The sequence below is a fragment of the Schistocerca nitens genome, chromosome 1 (genome assembly GCF_023898315.1).
Source record: "Schistocerca nitens isolate TAMUIC-IGC-003100 chromosome 1, iqSchNite1.1, whole genome shotgun sequence".
Classification (NCBI taxonomy): Eukaryota; Metazoa; Arthropoda; class Insecta; order Orthoptera; family Acrididae; genus Schistocerca; species Schistocerca nitens.
The window spans coordinates 462,794,113-462,813,955 of record NC_064614.1 but is presented as its reverse complement, the minus strand read 5'-3'; the positions used below and the strand labels follow the sequence as shown (position 1 = coordinate 462,813,955).

Below are 19,843 nucleotides of genomic sequence, written 5' to 3'. Positions count from 1 at the left end.
CACTAAACTTTGCAAACCAAAAAGTCAAATGCTGTGGAAAGAACTGCGAGAGCCGAAGCAATACTTCGATTGTAATTTTGCACTGAAGAATACAAAATCATAATATAAGTTTACGGCATGAAATTGTACTACAAGTCAGCGACCACAATAGCACTTATTAACAAATAGCTTTCTACTATCATATGCCAATCTTAACGCGTTTTTGGTTAAGCCATCACCAAAATCACATTTAAAATGACATCTATACACAGTGTATGGCCAAATTTCTGCGAGCGAATACATACCATAGATCAGTGATAACAGCCGAAACGAGTTAAGATATCTGATACACGAAAACAAAAAAGTGTCGAGCCGGAATGTTACGTTAATTGATTTTAACAGACACAATGTTTTATTCTCTGTACCACGTATTCTGTTACAAACTAACACCAATGTTCTGACTTGGCAGCTGGGCAATACTGACGCAGAGTGAAATAATGTCGCGACCAAGGATTACAAAACTTTCCTACGTGCTACGTAGTGTTCCAGATTCCTCCAGCGATGTGTTGAACAAGTGTTCCCGTCGTTGTCAGAATGAACATGTTACCCTCTTCACATTTCACTTCCATTATACTGAAAATATTGTAAGAAGCGATACAATTAAACTATTGAATTCTGATCGCGGGTTTTTAGGGGTTAGTGCTGTGTGTTAAGTGCCAAATGATTGTCTTTTGACTACAAACTGTAACATTGGATGTGCCTTTCACTGAACAACTTGGGAAGTAACTAAAAAGGTAGACTTACAACACTACAGTCTGATAAACTGAAGGAAGTGCACGGTGTGATAAAAAAAAATACGAACACCACCGAGAAGAACTTTTTTGATCAAACATCGTTTTTTATTTGTTTTCCATTTCGTTTATTTATTCTTTTTTTTTAATTTTACTTGTGTTTGGTTATGCGCATCACATATGGATAACAGATGGCATCTCTGTGCTCATGAACAAACGCAAATTTTTTGTGAGCTTCACGAAAACTGCGTGAGGGTAAGTGTCAGTATGATCATAATGGAAGAAACACCTTTTGTATCACCGCTATGTTTATGATTTTCGTTAACAGTTTCGCTATGATGATCAGATCGTCTTCAGATCAAACATTAGTGCATTGCAAAAGAGTCAGGATGCAACAGTAAACGTTCGCTTTTGTTTGTTGCACCCTTATCGTTCTGGACAAATTGAGCGTGCAGCACGAATGTTAGACCTGAAGATAATCTGGTCACCACTTCACTGGTGCCTTATGCAGCATCAGAAATGCACTTTGTCGTCAGATCTACGACAGACCACCACTTATCCAGCTTTACAGTGTGTGCAAACTTCTGACCTCCATCTTCTGAGATGCGGCGTGAATGTCCAACACCTTCTTGCATAGTCGTGGTTTCACCTTCCTTCAGTCACTTTACAGAGAGCTTAAGACAACAGCACACAACAGCTGACGTTCTTTTCTGATATGTTCATAATACAGACGTTTTAGGGCAGAGCGATAAGGCAAATAAATTGTAATAACATGGCTGTGAACGTGAACAACTACCATGAAACCGTTTCGGTTGAAATGACAGACAACTCTTTCCGCTCAAGCTGGTTTCCAGGACAGTTACAACGATCTCTGACACCGTACCATTTTAATCAAGTGGCCGCTTCATTCACAGGTTTTCAAAAAGTATTGAAATTCACCGTCGCAGACATTTAGTGAATGGTCTTTTTGGAGCTGTCTCTCGGAGTTTTGTATCACACTATCAAAATTAATTGGTCGAGGTACTGAAGCAGGGCTGAAGGATACGGACAGAAGCGTAGTAACAAACCACATGAGACGTACGACCAACACTTGAATACGACAGTGTAAACGAAAAATAAGTTATTTTGCGAAATTCATAGGATTACAGCATCATCAGCAAATTTACTGTCACTGCATCAGTAAATCAGTTAAATCCCTCCAAAAAAAACTCTCACGTCAACTACCATTTTGTAACAGCGACATTGAAACTGTATTTCTGAGAAATATGCCATGTCACTCTCCATAGATTGTGTCAGCAGCTCTTCCTAGCATTAAAATTGTTTAGTGTGAAGGATGTAAACGAGGCGCCTACCACAAAACGTCTTCTCATAAGCCATGTTTGATAAATGGTACGCCCAGATACAAATTATTAGGTTAGTGCGCAAGTTCATGGCACTTTTGTTTTGCATTTTGATATTCCGGTTATTATGGGCTTGTTAAAGGATTGTGATTTTTCATTTGTAGTTCACTGTTGCTGTTTGTGTTTACATATTGTAATTTTGACATTTGGAGATAGTGAGTGGAGCTGTGGACGCTAGAAAATAGAGTGCCAAGTGGAGAAACCGAAACATTTCCGATATATTCTTCTGTTTGAGTTAAAGAGAGGGGTGATACCAAAGGAGGCACCCAGAAACATTTGCTTCGTGTATAATGGCATTGGACGGAGCACGGCAAGAAAATGGTTGTCTAGTTTTAAGAAGTGTAGTTCTGACGTTAGTGACTCTCCACCTTCAGCAAAACCTTCGGGGTTTGATGAAGATCGTTTAAACCCATTAATCCACAACGATTCACCTCATTGTTCTCGAGAAGTGGCAAATGTGACGAACTGTGATCACTCCATGATCTTGCGACATTTTCAAGCAATGGGGAAAGGTTCAAAAATCGGGTCTATGGGTATCGCAAGCTCTAAGCCACAGTTACAAAAATCAGCTGAGGCTCTATGTGTATCTCTAGTTGCTCGTCGCCAATTGGCTCGTGAACAATACCGATCATTTCTATTCTGTATCGTTACTGGTGATGAGAAATTGAGCGTTTACGCAAACATAAGGAAAGGATAAGAATGGTTGGGCCAAACCAAAGGAGCAATTCCCTGCACAAGGACCTGCCGGTATCCACAAAGAATAATGTTTCGCATCTGCTGGAACAGCGACGGTGTGGAATACTACGAATTGCTTCCCCGAGGTGTGGCCATCATTGATGATATTTATTGTCAACAACTAGGATGTGTTGCAGACATAATCCTAAAACAATGACCAGGATGGCTGCGTGAAGTGATACTATTCGACGACAGCCCTCACCCGCATTCTGCCAGAGTGACAAAAAGCAGTAAACAGGAGTCATCTTGGGAAGTCATTCAGCGCCCACCTTCTTCACTTGGTATTGCACTCTCAGATTTTCACTTTTTGCGCTTTCTGTCGAACAACCTTCAAGGAACTTCCATTCCGTATGAAAATGCGCTCCGAACATGACAAGTTCTTCGCATCAAAACTATGTGATTTCTACAGTCGGGGAATCGAGAAGTTACCCCAGCATTGGCAGGGTGTTGTGAATACTGAAGGGTGATATATTATCGATGACTAAAGTCTGTATTTTGTTTATCAAGCTGATGAAAAAAGGCTACGAATTTATGCACCAACCTAATAGATACACGGGGGCGCCGACGTACAATATAACAGAATAAATGTCGGTTCCTGGTAGCTGACTGGTCAGCGCGACAGAACGTCAATCCTAAGGGCCCGGGTTCGATTCCCCTGCTGGGTCGGAGATTTTCTCCGCTCAGGGACTGGGAGTTGTGTTGTCCTAATCAACACTATTTCATCCCCATCGACGCGCAAGTCGCCGAAGTGGCGTCAAATCGAAAGACTTGCACCCGGCGAACGGTCTACCTGACGGGAGACCCTAGTCACACGACATTATTATTATTACAGAGTAAATGCATTGAGGGACCAAAACATTACGACCACTGTCAACAAAATATTTTGGGACTTGTGAGCGCTTTGTCAATATGTAAAACTATGGACGTTTCGGTCACTGTTGCAAGTGACCTTCTTCAGGATATTTTTTTTTCTTCTGAATGAGAAAACTTTATTTCTTTCTGCAGACGTGGCTGTTATCTAATTCTGATTGGCTATTAAGGATGAAGGGGAGGGATATGAGAAGTTCTCTACTGGTGTTTTTATTATTTCTTTTCATTGGTGGAAACACGACGTTTTGATTGGTGTTTGCATTACTGCTTGTGATTGGTGGAAATTGGAGAATAGAAAAACCAGGCGACAGTAGTGACGGGGTGTTGATTTCCTGCTTTCTAGCGCCGGCTGAGGCGCGCCAGTACTCCAGGAAACCTGCGGCCGCTGCGGTCATCCGGCGCGCCTGTGTATATTGCTTCACGTGAGCAGTTGTCCTGTAACGCTGTTATGGGTTCTCTGTTCATTTTGGAGGATCACTTGGCTATTTCTATTGCCTCTCTAATCTTCCCCCTGAAAGTAAGAGGTTGTTTCGTCAGTACGCGAGCTTCAACAAAATTACACTGTTTGCCGCACTCATCCTGGTGTTCTGCAATCGCCGACTTGGTGTGTCGCCATAGTCGGACATACTTTTTACATACTGCCAATGCATTCACTAACCCAGAAAAATTTTATTGACTGTGACAATGGCCGCCGAAGCCTACGTTTATATTATGGCAAGTGTCGACTGCGAGACCGAATGCCACCTGGTGGGATTGTTTGCACGTGGCGCGATGAAGAAAGTACACTACTGGTCATTAAAATTGCTATACCAAGAAGAAATACACATGATAAACGGATATTCATTGCACAAATATATTATACTAGAACTGACATGTGATTACATTTTCACGCAATTTGGGTGCATAGATCCTGAGAAATCAGTACTCAGAACAACCACCTCTGGCCGTAATAACGGCCTTCATACTCCTGGGCATTGAGTCAAACAGAGCTTGGATGGGGTGTACAGGTACAGCTGCCCATGCAGCTTCAACACGATACCACAGTTCATCAAGAGTAGTGACAGGCGTATTGTGACGAGCCAGTTGCTCGGCCACCATTGACCAGACGTTTTCAATTGGTGAGAGATCTGGAGAATGTTCTGGCCAGGGCAGCAGTCGAACATTTTCTGTATCCAGAAAGGCCCGTACAGGACCTGCAACGTGCGGTCGTGCATTATCCTGCTGAAATGTAGGGTTCCGCAGGGATCGAATGAAGGGTAGAGCCACGATTCGTAATACATCTGAAATGTAACGTCCATTGTTCAAATTGGCGTCAATGCGAACAAGAGGTGATCGAGACGTGTAACCAATGGCACCCCATACCATACACGCTTCCAACGTGGGTTCACCGCAATGTCGCCAAACACGGATGCGACCATCATGGTGCTGTAAACAGAACCTGGATTCATCCGAAAAAATGACGTTTTGCCATTCGTGCACCCAGGTTCGTCGTTGAGTACACCATCGCAGGCGCTCCTGCCTGTGATGCAGCTTCAAGGGTAACCGCAGCCATGGTCTCCGAGCTCATAGTCCATGCTGCTGCAAACGTCTTCGAACTGTTCGTGCAGATGGTTGTTGTCTTGCAAACGTCCCCTTCTGTTGACTCAGGGATCGAGACGTGGCTGCACGATCCGTTACAGCCATGTGGATAAGATGCCTGTCATCTCGACTGCTAGTGATACGAGGCCGTTGGGCTCCAGGACGGCGTTCCGTATTACACTCATAAACCCACCGATTTCATATTCTGCTAACAGTCTTTGGATATCGACCAACGCGAGCAGCAATGTCGCAATACGATAAACCGCAATCGCGATAGGCTACAATCCGACCTTTATCAAAGTCGGAAACGTGATGGTACGCATTTCTCCTCCTTACACGAGGCATCACAACAACGTTTCACCGGGTAACGCCGGTCAACTGCTGTTTGTGTATGAGAAATCGGTTGGAAACTTCCTCATGTCAGCACGTTGTAAGTGTCGCCACCGGCGCCAAACTTATGTGAATGCTCTGAAAAGCTAATCGTTTCAATATCACAGCATCTTCTTCCTGTCGGTTAAATTTCGCGTCTGTAGCACGTCATCTTCGTGGTGTAGCAATTTTAATGGCCAGTAGTGTATATAAGCGGAGCAGAGACAAATGGGAACCATTCCAGCCACGATGGAGGCCGCAAATGGGGAAATACATTCATATAAGCGACTGTGATAAAGGGCAAATTGTTGTGACCCGTCGACTGTGAACGAGCATCTCGGGAACGAAGAAGCTGGTCGGCTGTTTGTGTGCTGCTGTCGTGAGTTCCTGTGTAAACTGACGATAAAACGACGAGTATGCGAGAAGATGTTGGACATCCACGCCTCATCACAGAACGTGGTCAGAGGTTTGTACCCTCTGTAAATCTCGATAGGTGGCGGTCTGTGGTAAATCTAGCGTCAGAGAACAAGTCTAATGCTGGAGTGGGCACCAGTGATATGATGAACAGATTATCTTCAGATCTGAAATTAGTGCTGCTAGCTCAGTTCGTCCAGAAGGAAGACAAGACTCAGAGGGCCATAGACACGAATTCCCAGGTAGATGCCGTGTTTCTTGACTTCCGCAAGGCGTTAGATACAGTTCCCCACAGTCGTTTAATGAACAAAGTAAGTGCATATGGACTATCAGACCAATTGTGTGACTGGATTGAAGAGATCCTAGATAACAGAACGCAGCATGTCATTCTCAATGGAGAGAAGTGTTCCGAAGAAGAGTGATTGCAGGTGTGCCGTAGGGGAGTGTCGTAGGACCGTTGCTATTCACAATATACATAAATGACCTTCTGGATGACATCAGAGGTTCACTGAGGCTTTTTGCGGATGATGCTGTGGTATATCGAGTGGTTGTAACAATGGAAAATTGCACTGAAGTGCAGGAGGATCTGCAGCGAATTGACGCATGGTGCAGGGAATGGCAATTGAATCTCAATGTAGACAAGTGTAATGTGCTGCGAATACATAGAAAGAAAGATCCCTTATCATTTAGCTACAATATAGCAGGTCAGAAACTGGAAGCGGTTAATTCCATAAATTATCTGGGAGTAGGCATTAGGAGTGATTTAAAATGGAATGATCATATAAAGTTGATCGTCGGTAAAGCAGATGCCAGACTGAGATTCATTGGAAGAATCCGAAAACAAAGGAAGTAGGTTACAATACACTTGTTCGCCCACTGTTTGAATATTGCTCACCAGTGTGGGATTCGTACCAGATAGAGTTGATAGAAGAGATAGAGAAGATCCAACGGAGAGCAGCGCGCTTCGTTACAGGATCTTTTAGTAAGCGCGAAAGCGTTACGGAAATGATAGATAAACTCCAGTGGAAGACTCTGCAATAGAGACGCTCAGTAGCTCGGTACGGGCTTTTGTTGAAGTTTCGAGAACATACCTTCACCGAGGAGTCAAGCAGTATATTGCTTCCTCCTACGTATATCTCGCGAAGAGACCATGAGGATAAAATCAGAGAGATTAGAGCCCACACAGAGGCATACCGACAATCCTTCTTTCCACGAACAATACGAGACTGGAATAGAAGGGAGAACCGATAGAGGTACTCAAGGTACCCTCCGCCACACACCGTCAGGTGCTTGCGGAGTATGGATGTAGATGTAGGATGCAACAGTAAACAGTAAAGTCCATAACGTTAACCGTTAACGAAAATAATAAACGTAGTGGTGTTTCTTCTATTAGGTGCAGACTGATACCTATACTCACGCAGTTTTCGTGAAGAATGAGGTGTCACTGCACAAACAGTGCATACCTGTGAGAGTACTGTGTCGTAAAGGACAACCCATAACAGGTGCCGCTTGCATCGTAAGAAAACTTGGACTGTAGGGTGGGCTGGGTGTGGTGCGCAGACAGTGTTTGGTGTACGTACCGCTTCTTGACGGCGTCCCAGTTGTCCGAGAGGAAGTGCAGCAGCGCCTCGCTGCCCCGCTGACTGCTGCCAATGTGTAGCAGCAGCAGCCGGATGTCCGACTCGGTGAAGTTGCCAGTGTCCTCCAGCAGGCTCACATTCAGCAGCCTGCACAGCGGGACACAGACTGTGAGAGAGGGGGAGCGAAGGGGCAAATGAAGTGTCTAACTATTGTAACAGAAAAGGCAGGGTGGCTATTATTAAACTGGCGGTGTTTCCAGTGCTGCTGTGCAGGCTGTATACATCGCAGGACGCTGAAACATCGTAGGTATCCAAAATGAGATTTTCAAAAAAAATGGTTCAAATGGCTCTGAGCACTACGCGACTTAACTTCTGAGGTCATCAGTCCCCTAGAACTTAGAACTAATTAAACCTAACTAACCTAAGGACATCACACACATCCATGCCCGAGGCAGGATTCGAACCTGCGACCGTAGCGGTCGCTCGGCTCCAGACTGTAGCGCCTAGAACCGCACCGCCACTCCGGCCGGCTGAGATTTTCACTCTGCAGCGGAGTGTGCTCTGATATGAAATTTCCTGGCAGATTAAAACTGTGTGCCGGACCGAGACTCGAACTCGGGACCTTTGCCTTTCGCGGGCAAGTGCTCTACCATCTGAGCTACCCAAGCACGACACACGCCCCGTCCTCACAGCTTTACTTCTGCCAGTACCTTGTCTCCTACCTTCCAAACTTTACAGAAGCTCTTCTGCGAAGCTGTGAAGACAGGGTGTGAGTCGTGCTTGGGTAACTCAGATGGTAGAGCACTTGTCCGCGAAAGGCAAAAGTCCCGAGTTCGAGTCTCGGTCCGGCACACAGTTTTAATCTGCCAGGAAGTTTCATCGTAGGTATGTTCATTAGTAGGTGCACTCGCGGTGTATGCTGAAAAAAATATTAGTTCCACTTTCTGCCTCCAGATCTAAATATGGCGCTCTAAACAGTGCGAAAGTGAAATCTTTCCTGTTTTGACGTCAATATGCTGTTTGTTGCTTGGCGACGAGTGTTGATTCTTTAGTGAAGTGGCTGTTCGTGCACAGGGTTAAGAAGGGTCAAGTTTTCCGTACGAAACGCAATGGCTGTTGAGAAGGAAGACCGTGCACTGCTGCTAGAGTTGTTTTATCGGAATGGCAGCAATAGCAGCGTTTCATTGAGGGAATATCGCCGACATAAACAACTGCGAAGAGGCCTCAAGTCAATAAATTTGCTACAGAATATGATCGAGGAGTTGAAAGAAACGGGTGAATTAGAGGTGCGATAGTGAAAGAGGCCTATTCCCGTCCCAGTAGTTGAAGTTCCTGTAGCTATTACCGACCATGCCACACATCCCCAAATTCTACAGCCTGTCCTCAAGATGTGTCATGGGAATTGTCTCTCCCCTGTAAATAGTTCAAAAGACTTTGCAGCGCGTTTTTTACTGGTATCCCTAGGAGATTTAGAATGTTTGTCAAGTGTACCCAAAGATAGGCTACACTGCCGTCACTTTGTTATTTTCGCGCGCATGAAAATGAATAACGTATGGCAGGGGAATATTCCTTTTATGGACGTGGCACATTTTATTCCGCTCAGTGCCGTGAATGCTCAGAACTGTAGTATGTGGGGATCTACTCCGCCACATGTCGCGCAGGAACATCCACTGCACTAAGACTATATGACTGTGTGATGCGGCTTCACAAGTTTCTCCACTCTCGGTCCGTTTTTCTTCGAGAAGACGACTCCTCGTGGGTCTGTTATGTGAATAGTGACATCTGCACGTTACAAGTACTTCTTTGTGCAACGTGTGACTCTGGCTTTGCAAGAACGCAACTGTGACGACACCACTATTTTCGTAGAAGATGAGGCGACCCCACACGTCGCTTGCCGGGCGAAAGACTTGATTGAAGAAACTTTCGGTAACGACTGAATCATCTCTAGGCAATTTCAAGACTTGTGGCCTTCCAGGTACGCCTACCGAAATCCATGTGTCTTCTCGTTGTGGAACCATCTAAAAGACCGTGTCCCAGGAATGCAAGCGGTCTCTTCCTGATGTGAAGAACAGCGTACGACGACTTATCGCTCTGATTTCACTGGACATGTTGTGAGCAACCGTCGACGATGCCGTGTTAGAGATGCAGCATGTTGCTAGGCAAAGAGACCACACTGAACACATGCCATAGTACAGTGGCTGTGTTGTTAAGAATTACGATGCAACGTTCTTCAGACAAGCGTCCATGGCCGAAGGAACAGGTACTTCGGCGACTACAGCCGTTGTGAAATACATGAAACATTTGCAGTTGCGAATATGAACTAGCATCATCTATATAATGGAATGACTACAGTGAAAATTTGTGCCATACCAGGGCTCGAACCCGGATTTTTCGTTTTTCGGAAGCCGACGCCTTACCATTGGGCTATCCGAGCAGCCCCCACGGCCACATCCAAACTTCCATATGTCTTTAGCCATGTGTCTACAGCTTGCACTCGTGCATTCATTATGTATATTCCCGTACAGAAATGACATTTTAATCGAAAGTAACTTGCCCGGTGTCGGCAAATAAATACAATATTGCAATGCCTGTTTTATTGAGAATTACGATGCAATGTTACTTCGGACATGCATTCATTACTTGAAGGTAAGGTGACCGCTTGTGATGAACGGGAAATTTTGGTTCGAGTCCCAGTCCGTCGCAGATTTTCACCGTCGTCATTTCACTATGCTGTTGATGATTGTTCATATTCGCAACTGCGAATACATTTCGTCTATTTCATAACGGTGCCGGCCGCGGTGGTCTAGCGGTTCTGGCGCTGCAGTCCGGAACCGCGGGACTGCTACGGTCGCAGGTTCGAATCCTGCCTCGGGCATGGGTGTGTGTGATGTCCTTAGGTTAGTTAGGTTTAAGTAGTTCTAAGTTCTAGGGGACTTATGACCTAAGATGTTGAGTCCCATAGTGCTCAGAGCCATTTGAACCATTTTCATAACGGCTGCAGTCACCGCAGTGCCTGTTACAAGAAACATTGCATCGTAACTCTGAACAACACAAGCACTGAAATATCGTATTTATTCGCCGACACCAAGTAAGGGACTTTCAATTAAAATGTCTGCCCTGTACGGGAATATCCATAACGAATGTACGAGTACAGGCTATATACACATGGTTGGCGACATATGGAAGTTTAGGTCGGACCATAGGGCGTGCTCCGACAGCCTAACGGTAAGTCGAGCGCTCGCCATAAGCAGGAAACCAGGGTTTCGAGTCCTGGTCCGACACAGATTTTCATTGCCGTCAATCCATTACACAGCTGATGGTTGTTTATATTCGCAGCTGTGAGTACATTTCATGGGCGTTGTAACTTGTGACTTCATCTTAACAAACGTTCCAGAACGGCCGTTATAATGTGTTTGGTCGTTCCTTCTCTTTTCGTGCACCATATTCTGAACTGCTCACAGCGCCATATTTTCACCTGCTGGCAGAAAGTGGAACTATCATTTTTTTCAGCATACTCCGCGAGTGCACCAGTTAATGAACACACCTACGATGTTTGAGTATCCCGCAATGTTCGGATAGATAGTAAGCTGTTGTGGAAAGCCCATGTCCAGGATCTTGTTCAGAAACTAAATGCTGCTTTATTTCCCATTAGAACAGTATCCGAAATAAGTGACAGTTCAACACGAAAAGTAGTCTACTTCGCATATTTTCATACGCTTATGTCATATCGTATTATTTTTTGGGGTAATTCTTCCGATTCAAAAAGGGTATTTTTGGCTCAAAAACGGGCTGTTCGAGCTATGTGTGGCTTAAGTTCGAGAACCTCTTGTCGACCCCTATCTAATAGTCTGGGAATTCTGACATTGCCCTCACAGTATATATTTTCTTTAATGTCGTTTGTTGTTAGCAATATTAGCTTATTCCCAAGAGTTAGCAGCTTTCACTCAGTTAATACTAGGCAGAAATCAAATCTGCATGTGGAATGCACTTCCTTGACTCTTGTGCAGAAAGGAGTGCAGTATTCTGCTGCATCCATTTTCAATAAGCTACCACAAGAACTCAAAAATCTTAGCAGTAGCCCAAACACTTTTAAGTCTAAACTGAAGAGTTTCCACATGGTTCACTCCTTCTATTCTGTCGAGGAGCTCCTGGAAGAGTTGAAAAATTAAGCAAATTAATGTGTTACATTGTTGACTTTCTTTATTTAAACTTACGAATTGTCGCCTGAATATGTTTCTTACATTTCCTTTTATCTGTTTCCACTACCGAGTTATAATTTCATGTATTGACTCGTTCCATGACCATGGAGACTTCTCCTTAATGTGGTCCCACGGAACAGTAAATAAATAAATAAATAAATAAATACAGTCCGCACTGCAGCACTTGGAACATCGTCAGTTTAATTAAAACCATCCGGTAGTAACATTAGAGAAAAAAGTTTATTGTTCTTGCATCACACATCAATCTGTGAAACATAAAAATCTCCAAATAGTTTCTATGAACCATTAACCTCGAATTACACTGCGCAAAAGAACTAAATGATCACTTTTCGAAACTGCGTCATTTTCCCCCCACTGCGACGCAGAAGTGTGAAATTCGGCTCAAAAGTGCCTACGCCTTCCTCTGTAGTGTCTCAGAAGTCCATCGGAGGCGTAACGTGAGTTAATGAGGTCACATTGGCACTAAATTTCACCACAACTCTGCCCAACCACACCTTAGACCTGTCACATGAAGAAAAAGTTATCCCCCCCCCCCTTCCTCAAACTTTAACTCATCTCTTCTCTTGACCCATCTACCATGGAAGTCAGAACCGCGACGACCAATGTTGAAATCAAGCAGTTTTCTTGTGGGTAGCAGAGGAAAATATTTCAGACGCACCGCCGCTCAAAATCAGCACGAAAAGGTCTCGAGAGGTGGCATTTAAACCACCTCTCCCTCTGGGGCTTTCATTTACATACATTTCGCGTTTTGTAAACGAAAGTTTGCAGTGCGGTGTGCCACAGAACGACTTTCTTGGCAACCTTTGACACTGCCTACACCCCAAATGGAGTTGCAGCACCATTGAAGTATAGTGCGACTTCTTATTCGCTCTGATATACAGGGTGAAACCACCGTTCAAAACCGCATGACGAAATTTGAACGTGATCCGAAACTCCAAACGGTTTTTACGCTTTTTCAGCTCTGTTTTGCGACCTCGTGTGACGTTTATAGATGTGTGTAACAATGACACGTGCTTGAATAAAACGACAAAGGGTCACCCTAAGACCATCCAGTTCGGCGACACCCTCAATGCCACCCGCTTACCTTTGTTGAGCATTTTACAAATGTTCCTGTATAGAGACAGCCTTTCATCGATTTCTGCGGGCAGACAACCCCTTCGACACCCTACAGCTGTGTGGAGCTAATCGTGTCATTATTCTCCTTTACACGACTCTTTATCAGATTCATGTTGGTTTTGCTTAGCTTCAGGTCATATTCTGGACTAAGTATTCTCTATACTTCATTTAACATGTCTCCTAAATCTTCCTTCATTTCACCAGAAGTGCAATGCCATCTGCCATCCTTAGAGCCCCTGTAGAACCCCTGTCTTCGTGTTTAATTTTTTAATTTTTTACTCTTTTTCTCTCAATCCTCCTTCGACGTATAGTTTCAACGACAGTAGTGGTAAGCTAGAAGACAGCCTCACGTACTTCTTCCTCTATGTAACCGTTCTAGTCCACTTTTATTGCCCTCATCTGGTTTTTGTGGACCTTTAGATTACAAGCCTGTCTATTTATTTTGTACCCATCTCAGGATGCGGATATCTTACTACTTTTAAGTTGTCACAGATTTGTCTGTTATCCAACTAACACTTTGTTCTCCTTTCCATTAGTAAAATCGAAATCAGAATAGCAGCTCTGAAACCAAACTTGCCTTCTTGCAGTACCTGTTCAGTTTTCTTGTTTTATTAAATGCTATTTTCGTCAGCAGTATTAGACTGATTGATATTTATTGCTTTCCTCGGTAATAAGAGATACCTTTCTGAAAATCTGATTTTAAGCACCTGTTTCATTGACAGCTCTCATAATCTCCTAATTCCTATAGGCTTCCTAACAGATTTCACTAGCTCTAAAACTATAGCAATAGACTCCTCCTGAGTATACTGAGCTCTGTTAATTTAGAACACTGTCAAACTCCAGTCACAGTAATAGTTCTTCTATTTCTTCTGCATGCAAATGCTTCTCCTTATTAAATCTCGCTTCTATATTGTACAGTCCTTCGACGCAGATCTCGTAGTTCAACAACTTTACACTCTGCTTCTCCGAATTGACGTTTAATTTTTCAGTGTGCGTGTTGATTTTCCAAGGAATCATCATATCAGTTTCTTTGAAATCTCTCTCTCTGTCTCTCTCTCTCTCTCTCTCTCTCTCTCTCTCTCTCTCTCTCTCTCTTTCTCTTTCTCATTCATTCTAATTTCACATGTCTGTACTTCCTGTCAGCTTCATTCCTATGTAAACAATTCTGCCATTCATCGTCCACTGAACTACTATCTATAAATTACTTGGCTTGGAGAATTTTCTCTTTGTCCGATTCGGTCCTAAATTTTAAGTTTCTCACCTCTTCATATACTTATTTTTCTCTGTTTTTCCGAATTTCAGTCTGCTTTTCATTGCTACCAGGTTATCACCGAGGCTATGTTGGCATGGATTCATGCTTTGCTTTCACAAACTCGATTTTTAAATATTTGTCTTACCTTCCCATGCATCCTGGTCTTAGGTGACGTAGCGTTGGTATGGTATACTGGTATGATTCATTGAACCCTATGCCAGGTACTGTATTGTGAGTAGCAGAGTTATCACATAGATGTAGATGAAAATGTAGATGACGAGACTTTCCTAAAACCGTAAGATTGTAAGAAAAAATATTTATACGTTGCGTCGTTTCCGAGTTAAGTAGCATTGGAATTCAAACGATCCGCCAGAGACCGTGTCACCAAAGGTGTTCTTTATTTGGTTTATTTCAGCGCTGTGCATTAAGAAACCCTGGTTCCTGGGCAGCTATAAATAACACTGCCAACCAAAAATCCCACATGGTGTTGCTATCATTGAGCGTCTAAAGACTGCAGACAGTTGAAGCGCCAAGACGTTCTCATATTGCGTTAGTTATATTTTCAGAGTTCATTAAATGAAATTGCTGTTATGTTAGAAATTTAACAAATATAATTAACTCATGTTCCCATGTTCCTTTTATGTCTTATATCAAGTGTATGTAATTGGAATTACTATATTGTTAATGTGGAGAGATGCAGATGGTACGCAATAAGTTTTGGGTACTTCATAATTTTCGTGTATCATAACGCTGAACCACACACAGTTTATGGGAAGCGAATATTTCACTAAGTCTGAAAAATCCACCGGTTTTCATTTAGGGAATAGGAATCCCAACCAGCTAGTGTCGATGACGATACCAAGGCCAGGCGAGAAAGTGGATTTCTTAAGTTAGAAATTCACTTGAGAACTGATGAAGGCTTCCAGAAGGAAATTTTTAAGACTCGAGTCCCGTTCTCACAGTTTAACTTCTGCCAGTACCTCGTCTCCTACCTTCCAAACTTCACAGAAGTTCTTCTGCGAAACTTGCAGGACTACCACTTCTGGAAGAAAGGAAGGCTTGATGAAGGCCTGTATACATTGTATCCAAGGCATAACTATACGACTAACATTTAGTGTATTTTCTATTTTTCAATATCTTTTATTTTACTTATTTTAACTTTTTATTTCCCATTGTTTTCTTATATTTCACGTTATCATTATTATCGCACAAAAAGGAAAGAAATCTATAAATGTAGTGGCATTGTCACACGTTCTGTTGTAGGCACCTAGGGAAAAGATCATGTAAATTGATAGCATAAATAAATTTGAGGTAATTTTACGTGACTAAATGCTGGAGCTCTCTATCTCAGTTACGACTAAAACGCTTTGTTATTATAATGTCTAAATCACTACACTGTCTTGTATAAGAGACAGTCAAATGAAAAATAGAAGATGAAAAAGTAAGTAAATTGTTTATTATTTGAAAAGTAATCGCCATAACAGTTAATACGTTTATCGCTTTGTGAGACAAGATGATCAGTGCCTTTATGGAAACAAGTTTGCGGTTGTCTACGGAACCCTGATTTCACTCACGCGTGCACCACGTCGTCTGAAGCAAATCAGTGTCTTTCTTCAGTGCTTGAAAAATATGGAGATTGCAAAGGGAGAGGTCAGGGTTGTATGGGGGATTCGTAAGGGTTTCCAAGAGAAACTTCTGCAGCATAGTAAAGACAGCCTTGAGAACATGTGGACCCGCCCACATGTAGCGAATAGGCTGCAGAAACTTCTCTGGGAAGCCCATACGTATCCTCCATACAGCCCCTATATCTCCCCATGCGATTTACATGTTTTTGGGGCCCTGAAGAAGGGCATTCGTGGTCGTCGATTTGCTTCGGACGAAGAACTACACACCTGGGTACAGTCAAAGTTCAGTAGGTAGCTGCAAATATTTTTCCATGAAGGCATTGACCGCCTTGTCTCACTGTGGGATAAATGTCTCAACAGTTATGGCGATTACTTTTGAAATAATAAACAGTTTACTTACTTTTTCCATCTACCTCGCTTTCATTTGACTGCTCCTTATACAGGATGGTCAGGAACAGTTTGATAAGCTTGTAAAAGTGTTGCAAGTAAGGTTGTGCTGAAACATAATTGTTCGGAAACGAATTCGATACATTGCGCCATTTCCGAGTTAATTGGCATTGAAGTTAGCCAATGAGGCAGTTGCGTGCCAGATACAACATTAGTTTCAGTTTTCCTCATAGCGCAGACAATAGCACAGGAGACTGTTCACTCTTTGGGTTGGATTCGAATCTTACTACCGTCTCGTGTCCAATTTTTGTTCGGTTTTAGGAAATCAAATAAAGAAGGATCCTTTATTGTATGATTATACGATAGCGGAACAAACACTGGTAGCACTTACTTCTGTAAAATATCTGGGAGTATGCGTACGGAACGATTTGAAGTGGAATGATCACATAAAATTAGTTGTTGGTAAGGTGGGTGCCACGTTGAGATTCATTGGGAGAGTCCTTAGAAAATGTAGTCCATCAACAAAGGAGGTGGCTTACAAAACACTCGTTCGGCCTATACTTGAGTATTGGGATCCGTATCAGGTCGGGTTGACAGAGGAGATAGAGAAGATTCAAAGAAGAGCGGCTCGTTTCGTCACAGGGTTATTTGGTAAGCGTGATAGCGTTACGGAGATGTTTAGCAAACTCAAGTGGCAGACTCTTCAAGAGAGGCGCTCTGCATCGCGGTGTAGCTTGCTGTCCAGGTTTCGAGAGGGTGAGTTTCTGGATGAGGTATCGAATATATTGCTTCCCCCTACTTATACCTCCCGAGGAGATCACGAATGCAAAATTAGAAAGATTCGAGCGCGCATGGAGGCTTTCCGGCAGTCGTTCATCCCGCGAACCATACGCGAGTGGAACAGGAAAGGGAGGTAACTACAGTGGCACGTCAAGTGCCCTCCGCCACACACCGTTGGGTGGCTTGCGGAGTGTAAATGTAGATGTAGATGTAGATGAACACCTTTGGTGACACCGTCTCTGGCGGGTCGCTTGAATTTCAATGCTACTTAATTCGGAAACGACGCAACGTAGAAATATTTTTTCTTAACAATTATTTCTCAGCACAAACCATCCTGTAACATCCTTACAAGCTTTTCGAACTGTTTCCGACCAGCTTGTGTAAGGTGACCGGTTTCAACAGCACTTCCCGATCATAACGAGGCCAGATATCCGTTACTGTAGTAACTCGTAAGTTCACTTGTCTGTAAGCTGTTAGTTAGTGACCAACTATATGACCTGAAACGGGACCACATATCTAAAGAATGTGTAGCGAGCTAGATAATATAATAATCAGGAAGTCCTATGCATCAATAAACATGCAGTAATGGAGAAACATCCAGTAGTGGAGAAACATCCAGTAGTGGAGAACAATGCAGAAATCCACGTGCTCGTCATTCGAGCACGCGAGGACAGAGGGTGGAGAGCGCCGCTGCCGCTGCCGCTGCCGCTGCCGCTGCTGCTGACCTGAGCATCTTGTCCTGGGTGGTGGGTCCTCCGGCCAGCTCCTTCAGCAGAAAGGTGCGCTCGCTCTGCCGGCGGGACGCCGGGAACCGCAGCCACCGTTCCAGGCCGAACTCCCACAGCTTCAGGGGGCCCCACATGAACACGACGCTCATGTACGACTCAGCGACGCTGCGAAGGAGATTTCACCACCACTTGAAAACACACACACAAACACACGCAGAGCGACTACACTTGTCAACTTAAAAGAGTATTTACGGGAGCCCACTCACACCTTCGACTAATCGCATTCCACAAGAAAATATACACGTCACGAAACCAGACGACTCAAGGTCATCTCACCTTGTTTCAATATTGCCAGATACTGATAATTTTAGATGTTAGTATAAAATCTGAAAATCTGTTATACACCTCTGTTTTTAGTCTATAATGTGGTGGAGCACTTTCCAAAAGAAATTCTTGATAATCGTTCATCATCATCATCATTTAAGACTGATTAGGCCTCTCAGCGTTCAGTCTGGAGCATAGTCCCCCTTATGAAATTCCTCCATGATCCCCTATTCAGTGCTAACATTGGTGCCTATTACTACAAAATCATTCTTAACCGAATCCAGGTACGTTCTCCTTGGTCTACCCCGACTCCTCCTACCCTCTACTGCTGAACCCATGAGTCTCTTGCGTAAACTTGCTTCTCCCATGCGTGTAACATGACGCCACCACCTAAGCCTGTTCGCCCTGACTGCTACATCTATAGAGTTCGTTCCCAGATTTTCTTTGATTTCCTCATTGTGGACACCCTCCTGCCATTGTTCCCATCTACGAGTACCTGCAATCATCCTAGCTACTTTCATATCCGTAACCTCAACCTTATTGATAAGGTAACCTGAATCCACCCAGCTTTCGCTCCCATACAACAAAGTTGGTCGAAAGATTGAACGGTGCACAGATAACTTAGTCTTTATGGTTATGAAAAAATAATACAATAGCAACAACGTTACAAGAAATTTTCATGGAAAACATCTTTTTACTCCACCTGTGAAAAAAAAAACATAACTGTAACTTTTTATGACTGATAAAATACAGGGTGTATCAAAAAGAATCATCAGATTTAGCACGTCTATATATCTGAAACTAAGAAATAAATACAATGAATTTTGTTTCTTGGTGAACGGGAAGCTCAAAAAGATTTTTTCATACTTTTACATAAGTGTTTAATATGCCCCCATTGAGATGCACGGCATATGACAACGCGGTATTCAAGTTGTTCCCACACTACAGCGAGCATGTCTTGAGTTATAGCTTCCACAGTTGCTGTTACGCGATGTCTCAGTTAATTCATTGTTGTTGGTAACGGAAGCACATTAACAGAGTCTTCTATAGACCCCCACGAGAAGTAATCACATACAGTTAGGTCGGGTGACGTCGGATGCCAGTAATGTAAGGCTTGTAAGTAGGCTGTTTAAGTGTTTGTATGTTGGCAGCGCTATGCAGCGCACTGCATTGATAACTCTGACAGCGCTGTAAGAGACTCTGTGGCTGATCGGACTAGCAGTTGGAAGTTAACAGTCAGCAATGATGGAAGTTGGAAGTGAACAGCCAGCAGTGATGGAAGTTGGGAGTGAGTAGTCAGCAGTGATGGAGGTTAGAGGTTAATAATTTGCAGTGTTGGAGGTTTGCAGGGTAATTTCCAAGAATGATTGCCTATCGAAGTCACTGGGTCCAAACGATACATATCGAACGTGTGATCGTAAATCAATCACGCGACTCCGGTGACGGGCGTTGTTATCAAATATTTATGATAGTCATTTTTATCTGTTTTCCGTCGTTCCCTTAGTTGCTCTAAATTACATTCCTCCGCGAATGGTTTGTGAGTTGCTAGTGAAACCCAACCGATTTATATCGTTAGTTCGTGGGACTGGACCCGTGGTCTAGGGGTAGCGTCTTTGATTCATAATCAAAACGTCTTCGGTCCCGGGTTCGATCCCTGCCAGCATTCGCGGCCGAAGACTTCCGGCATAAGACGTC

At 43.5% G+C, this 19,843-nt stretch overlaps 1 protein-coding gene across 1 annotated transcript in view; it reads right to left on the bottom strand.

The window, feature by feature from the left end:
• The window catches only part of LOC126251848 (aminopeptidase N-like), a 255,465-nt gene that overhangs the window by 25,625 nt on the left and 209,997 nt on the right, over positions 1-19,843 (bottom strand). The window contains exons 14-15 of the mRNA XM_049952527.1: positions 17,822-17,989; positions 7,717-7,863 (exon numbers count right to left, since the gene is read on the bottom strand). Of these exons, the coding sequence (XP_049808484.1) occupies positions 7,717-7,863; positions 17,822-17,989 (315 nt within the window). The remainder of the gene's footprint in view (positions 1-7,716; positions 7,864-17,821; positions 17,990-19,843) is intronic.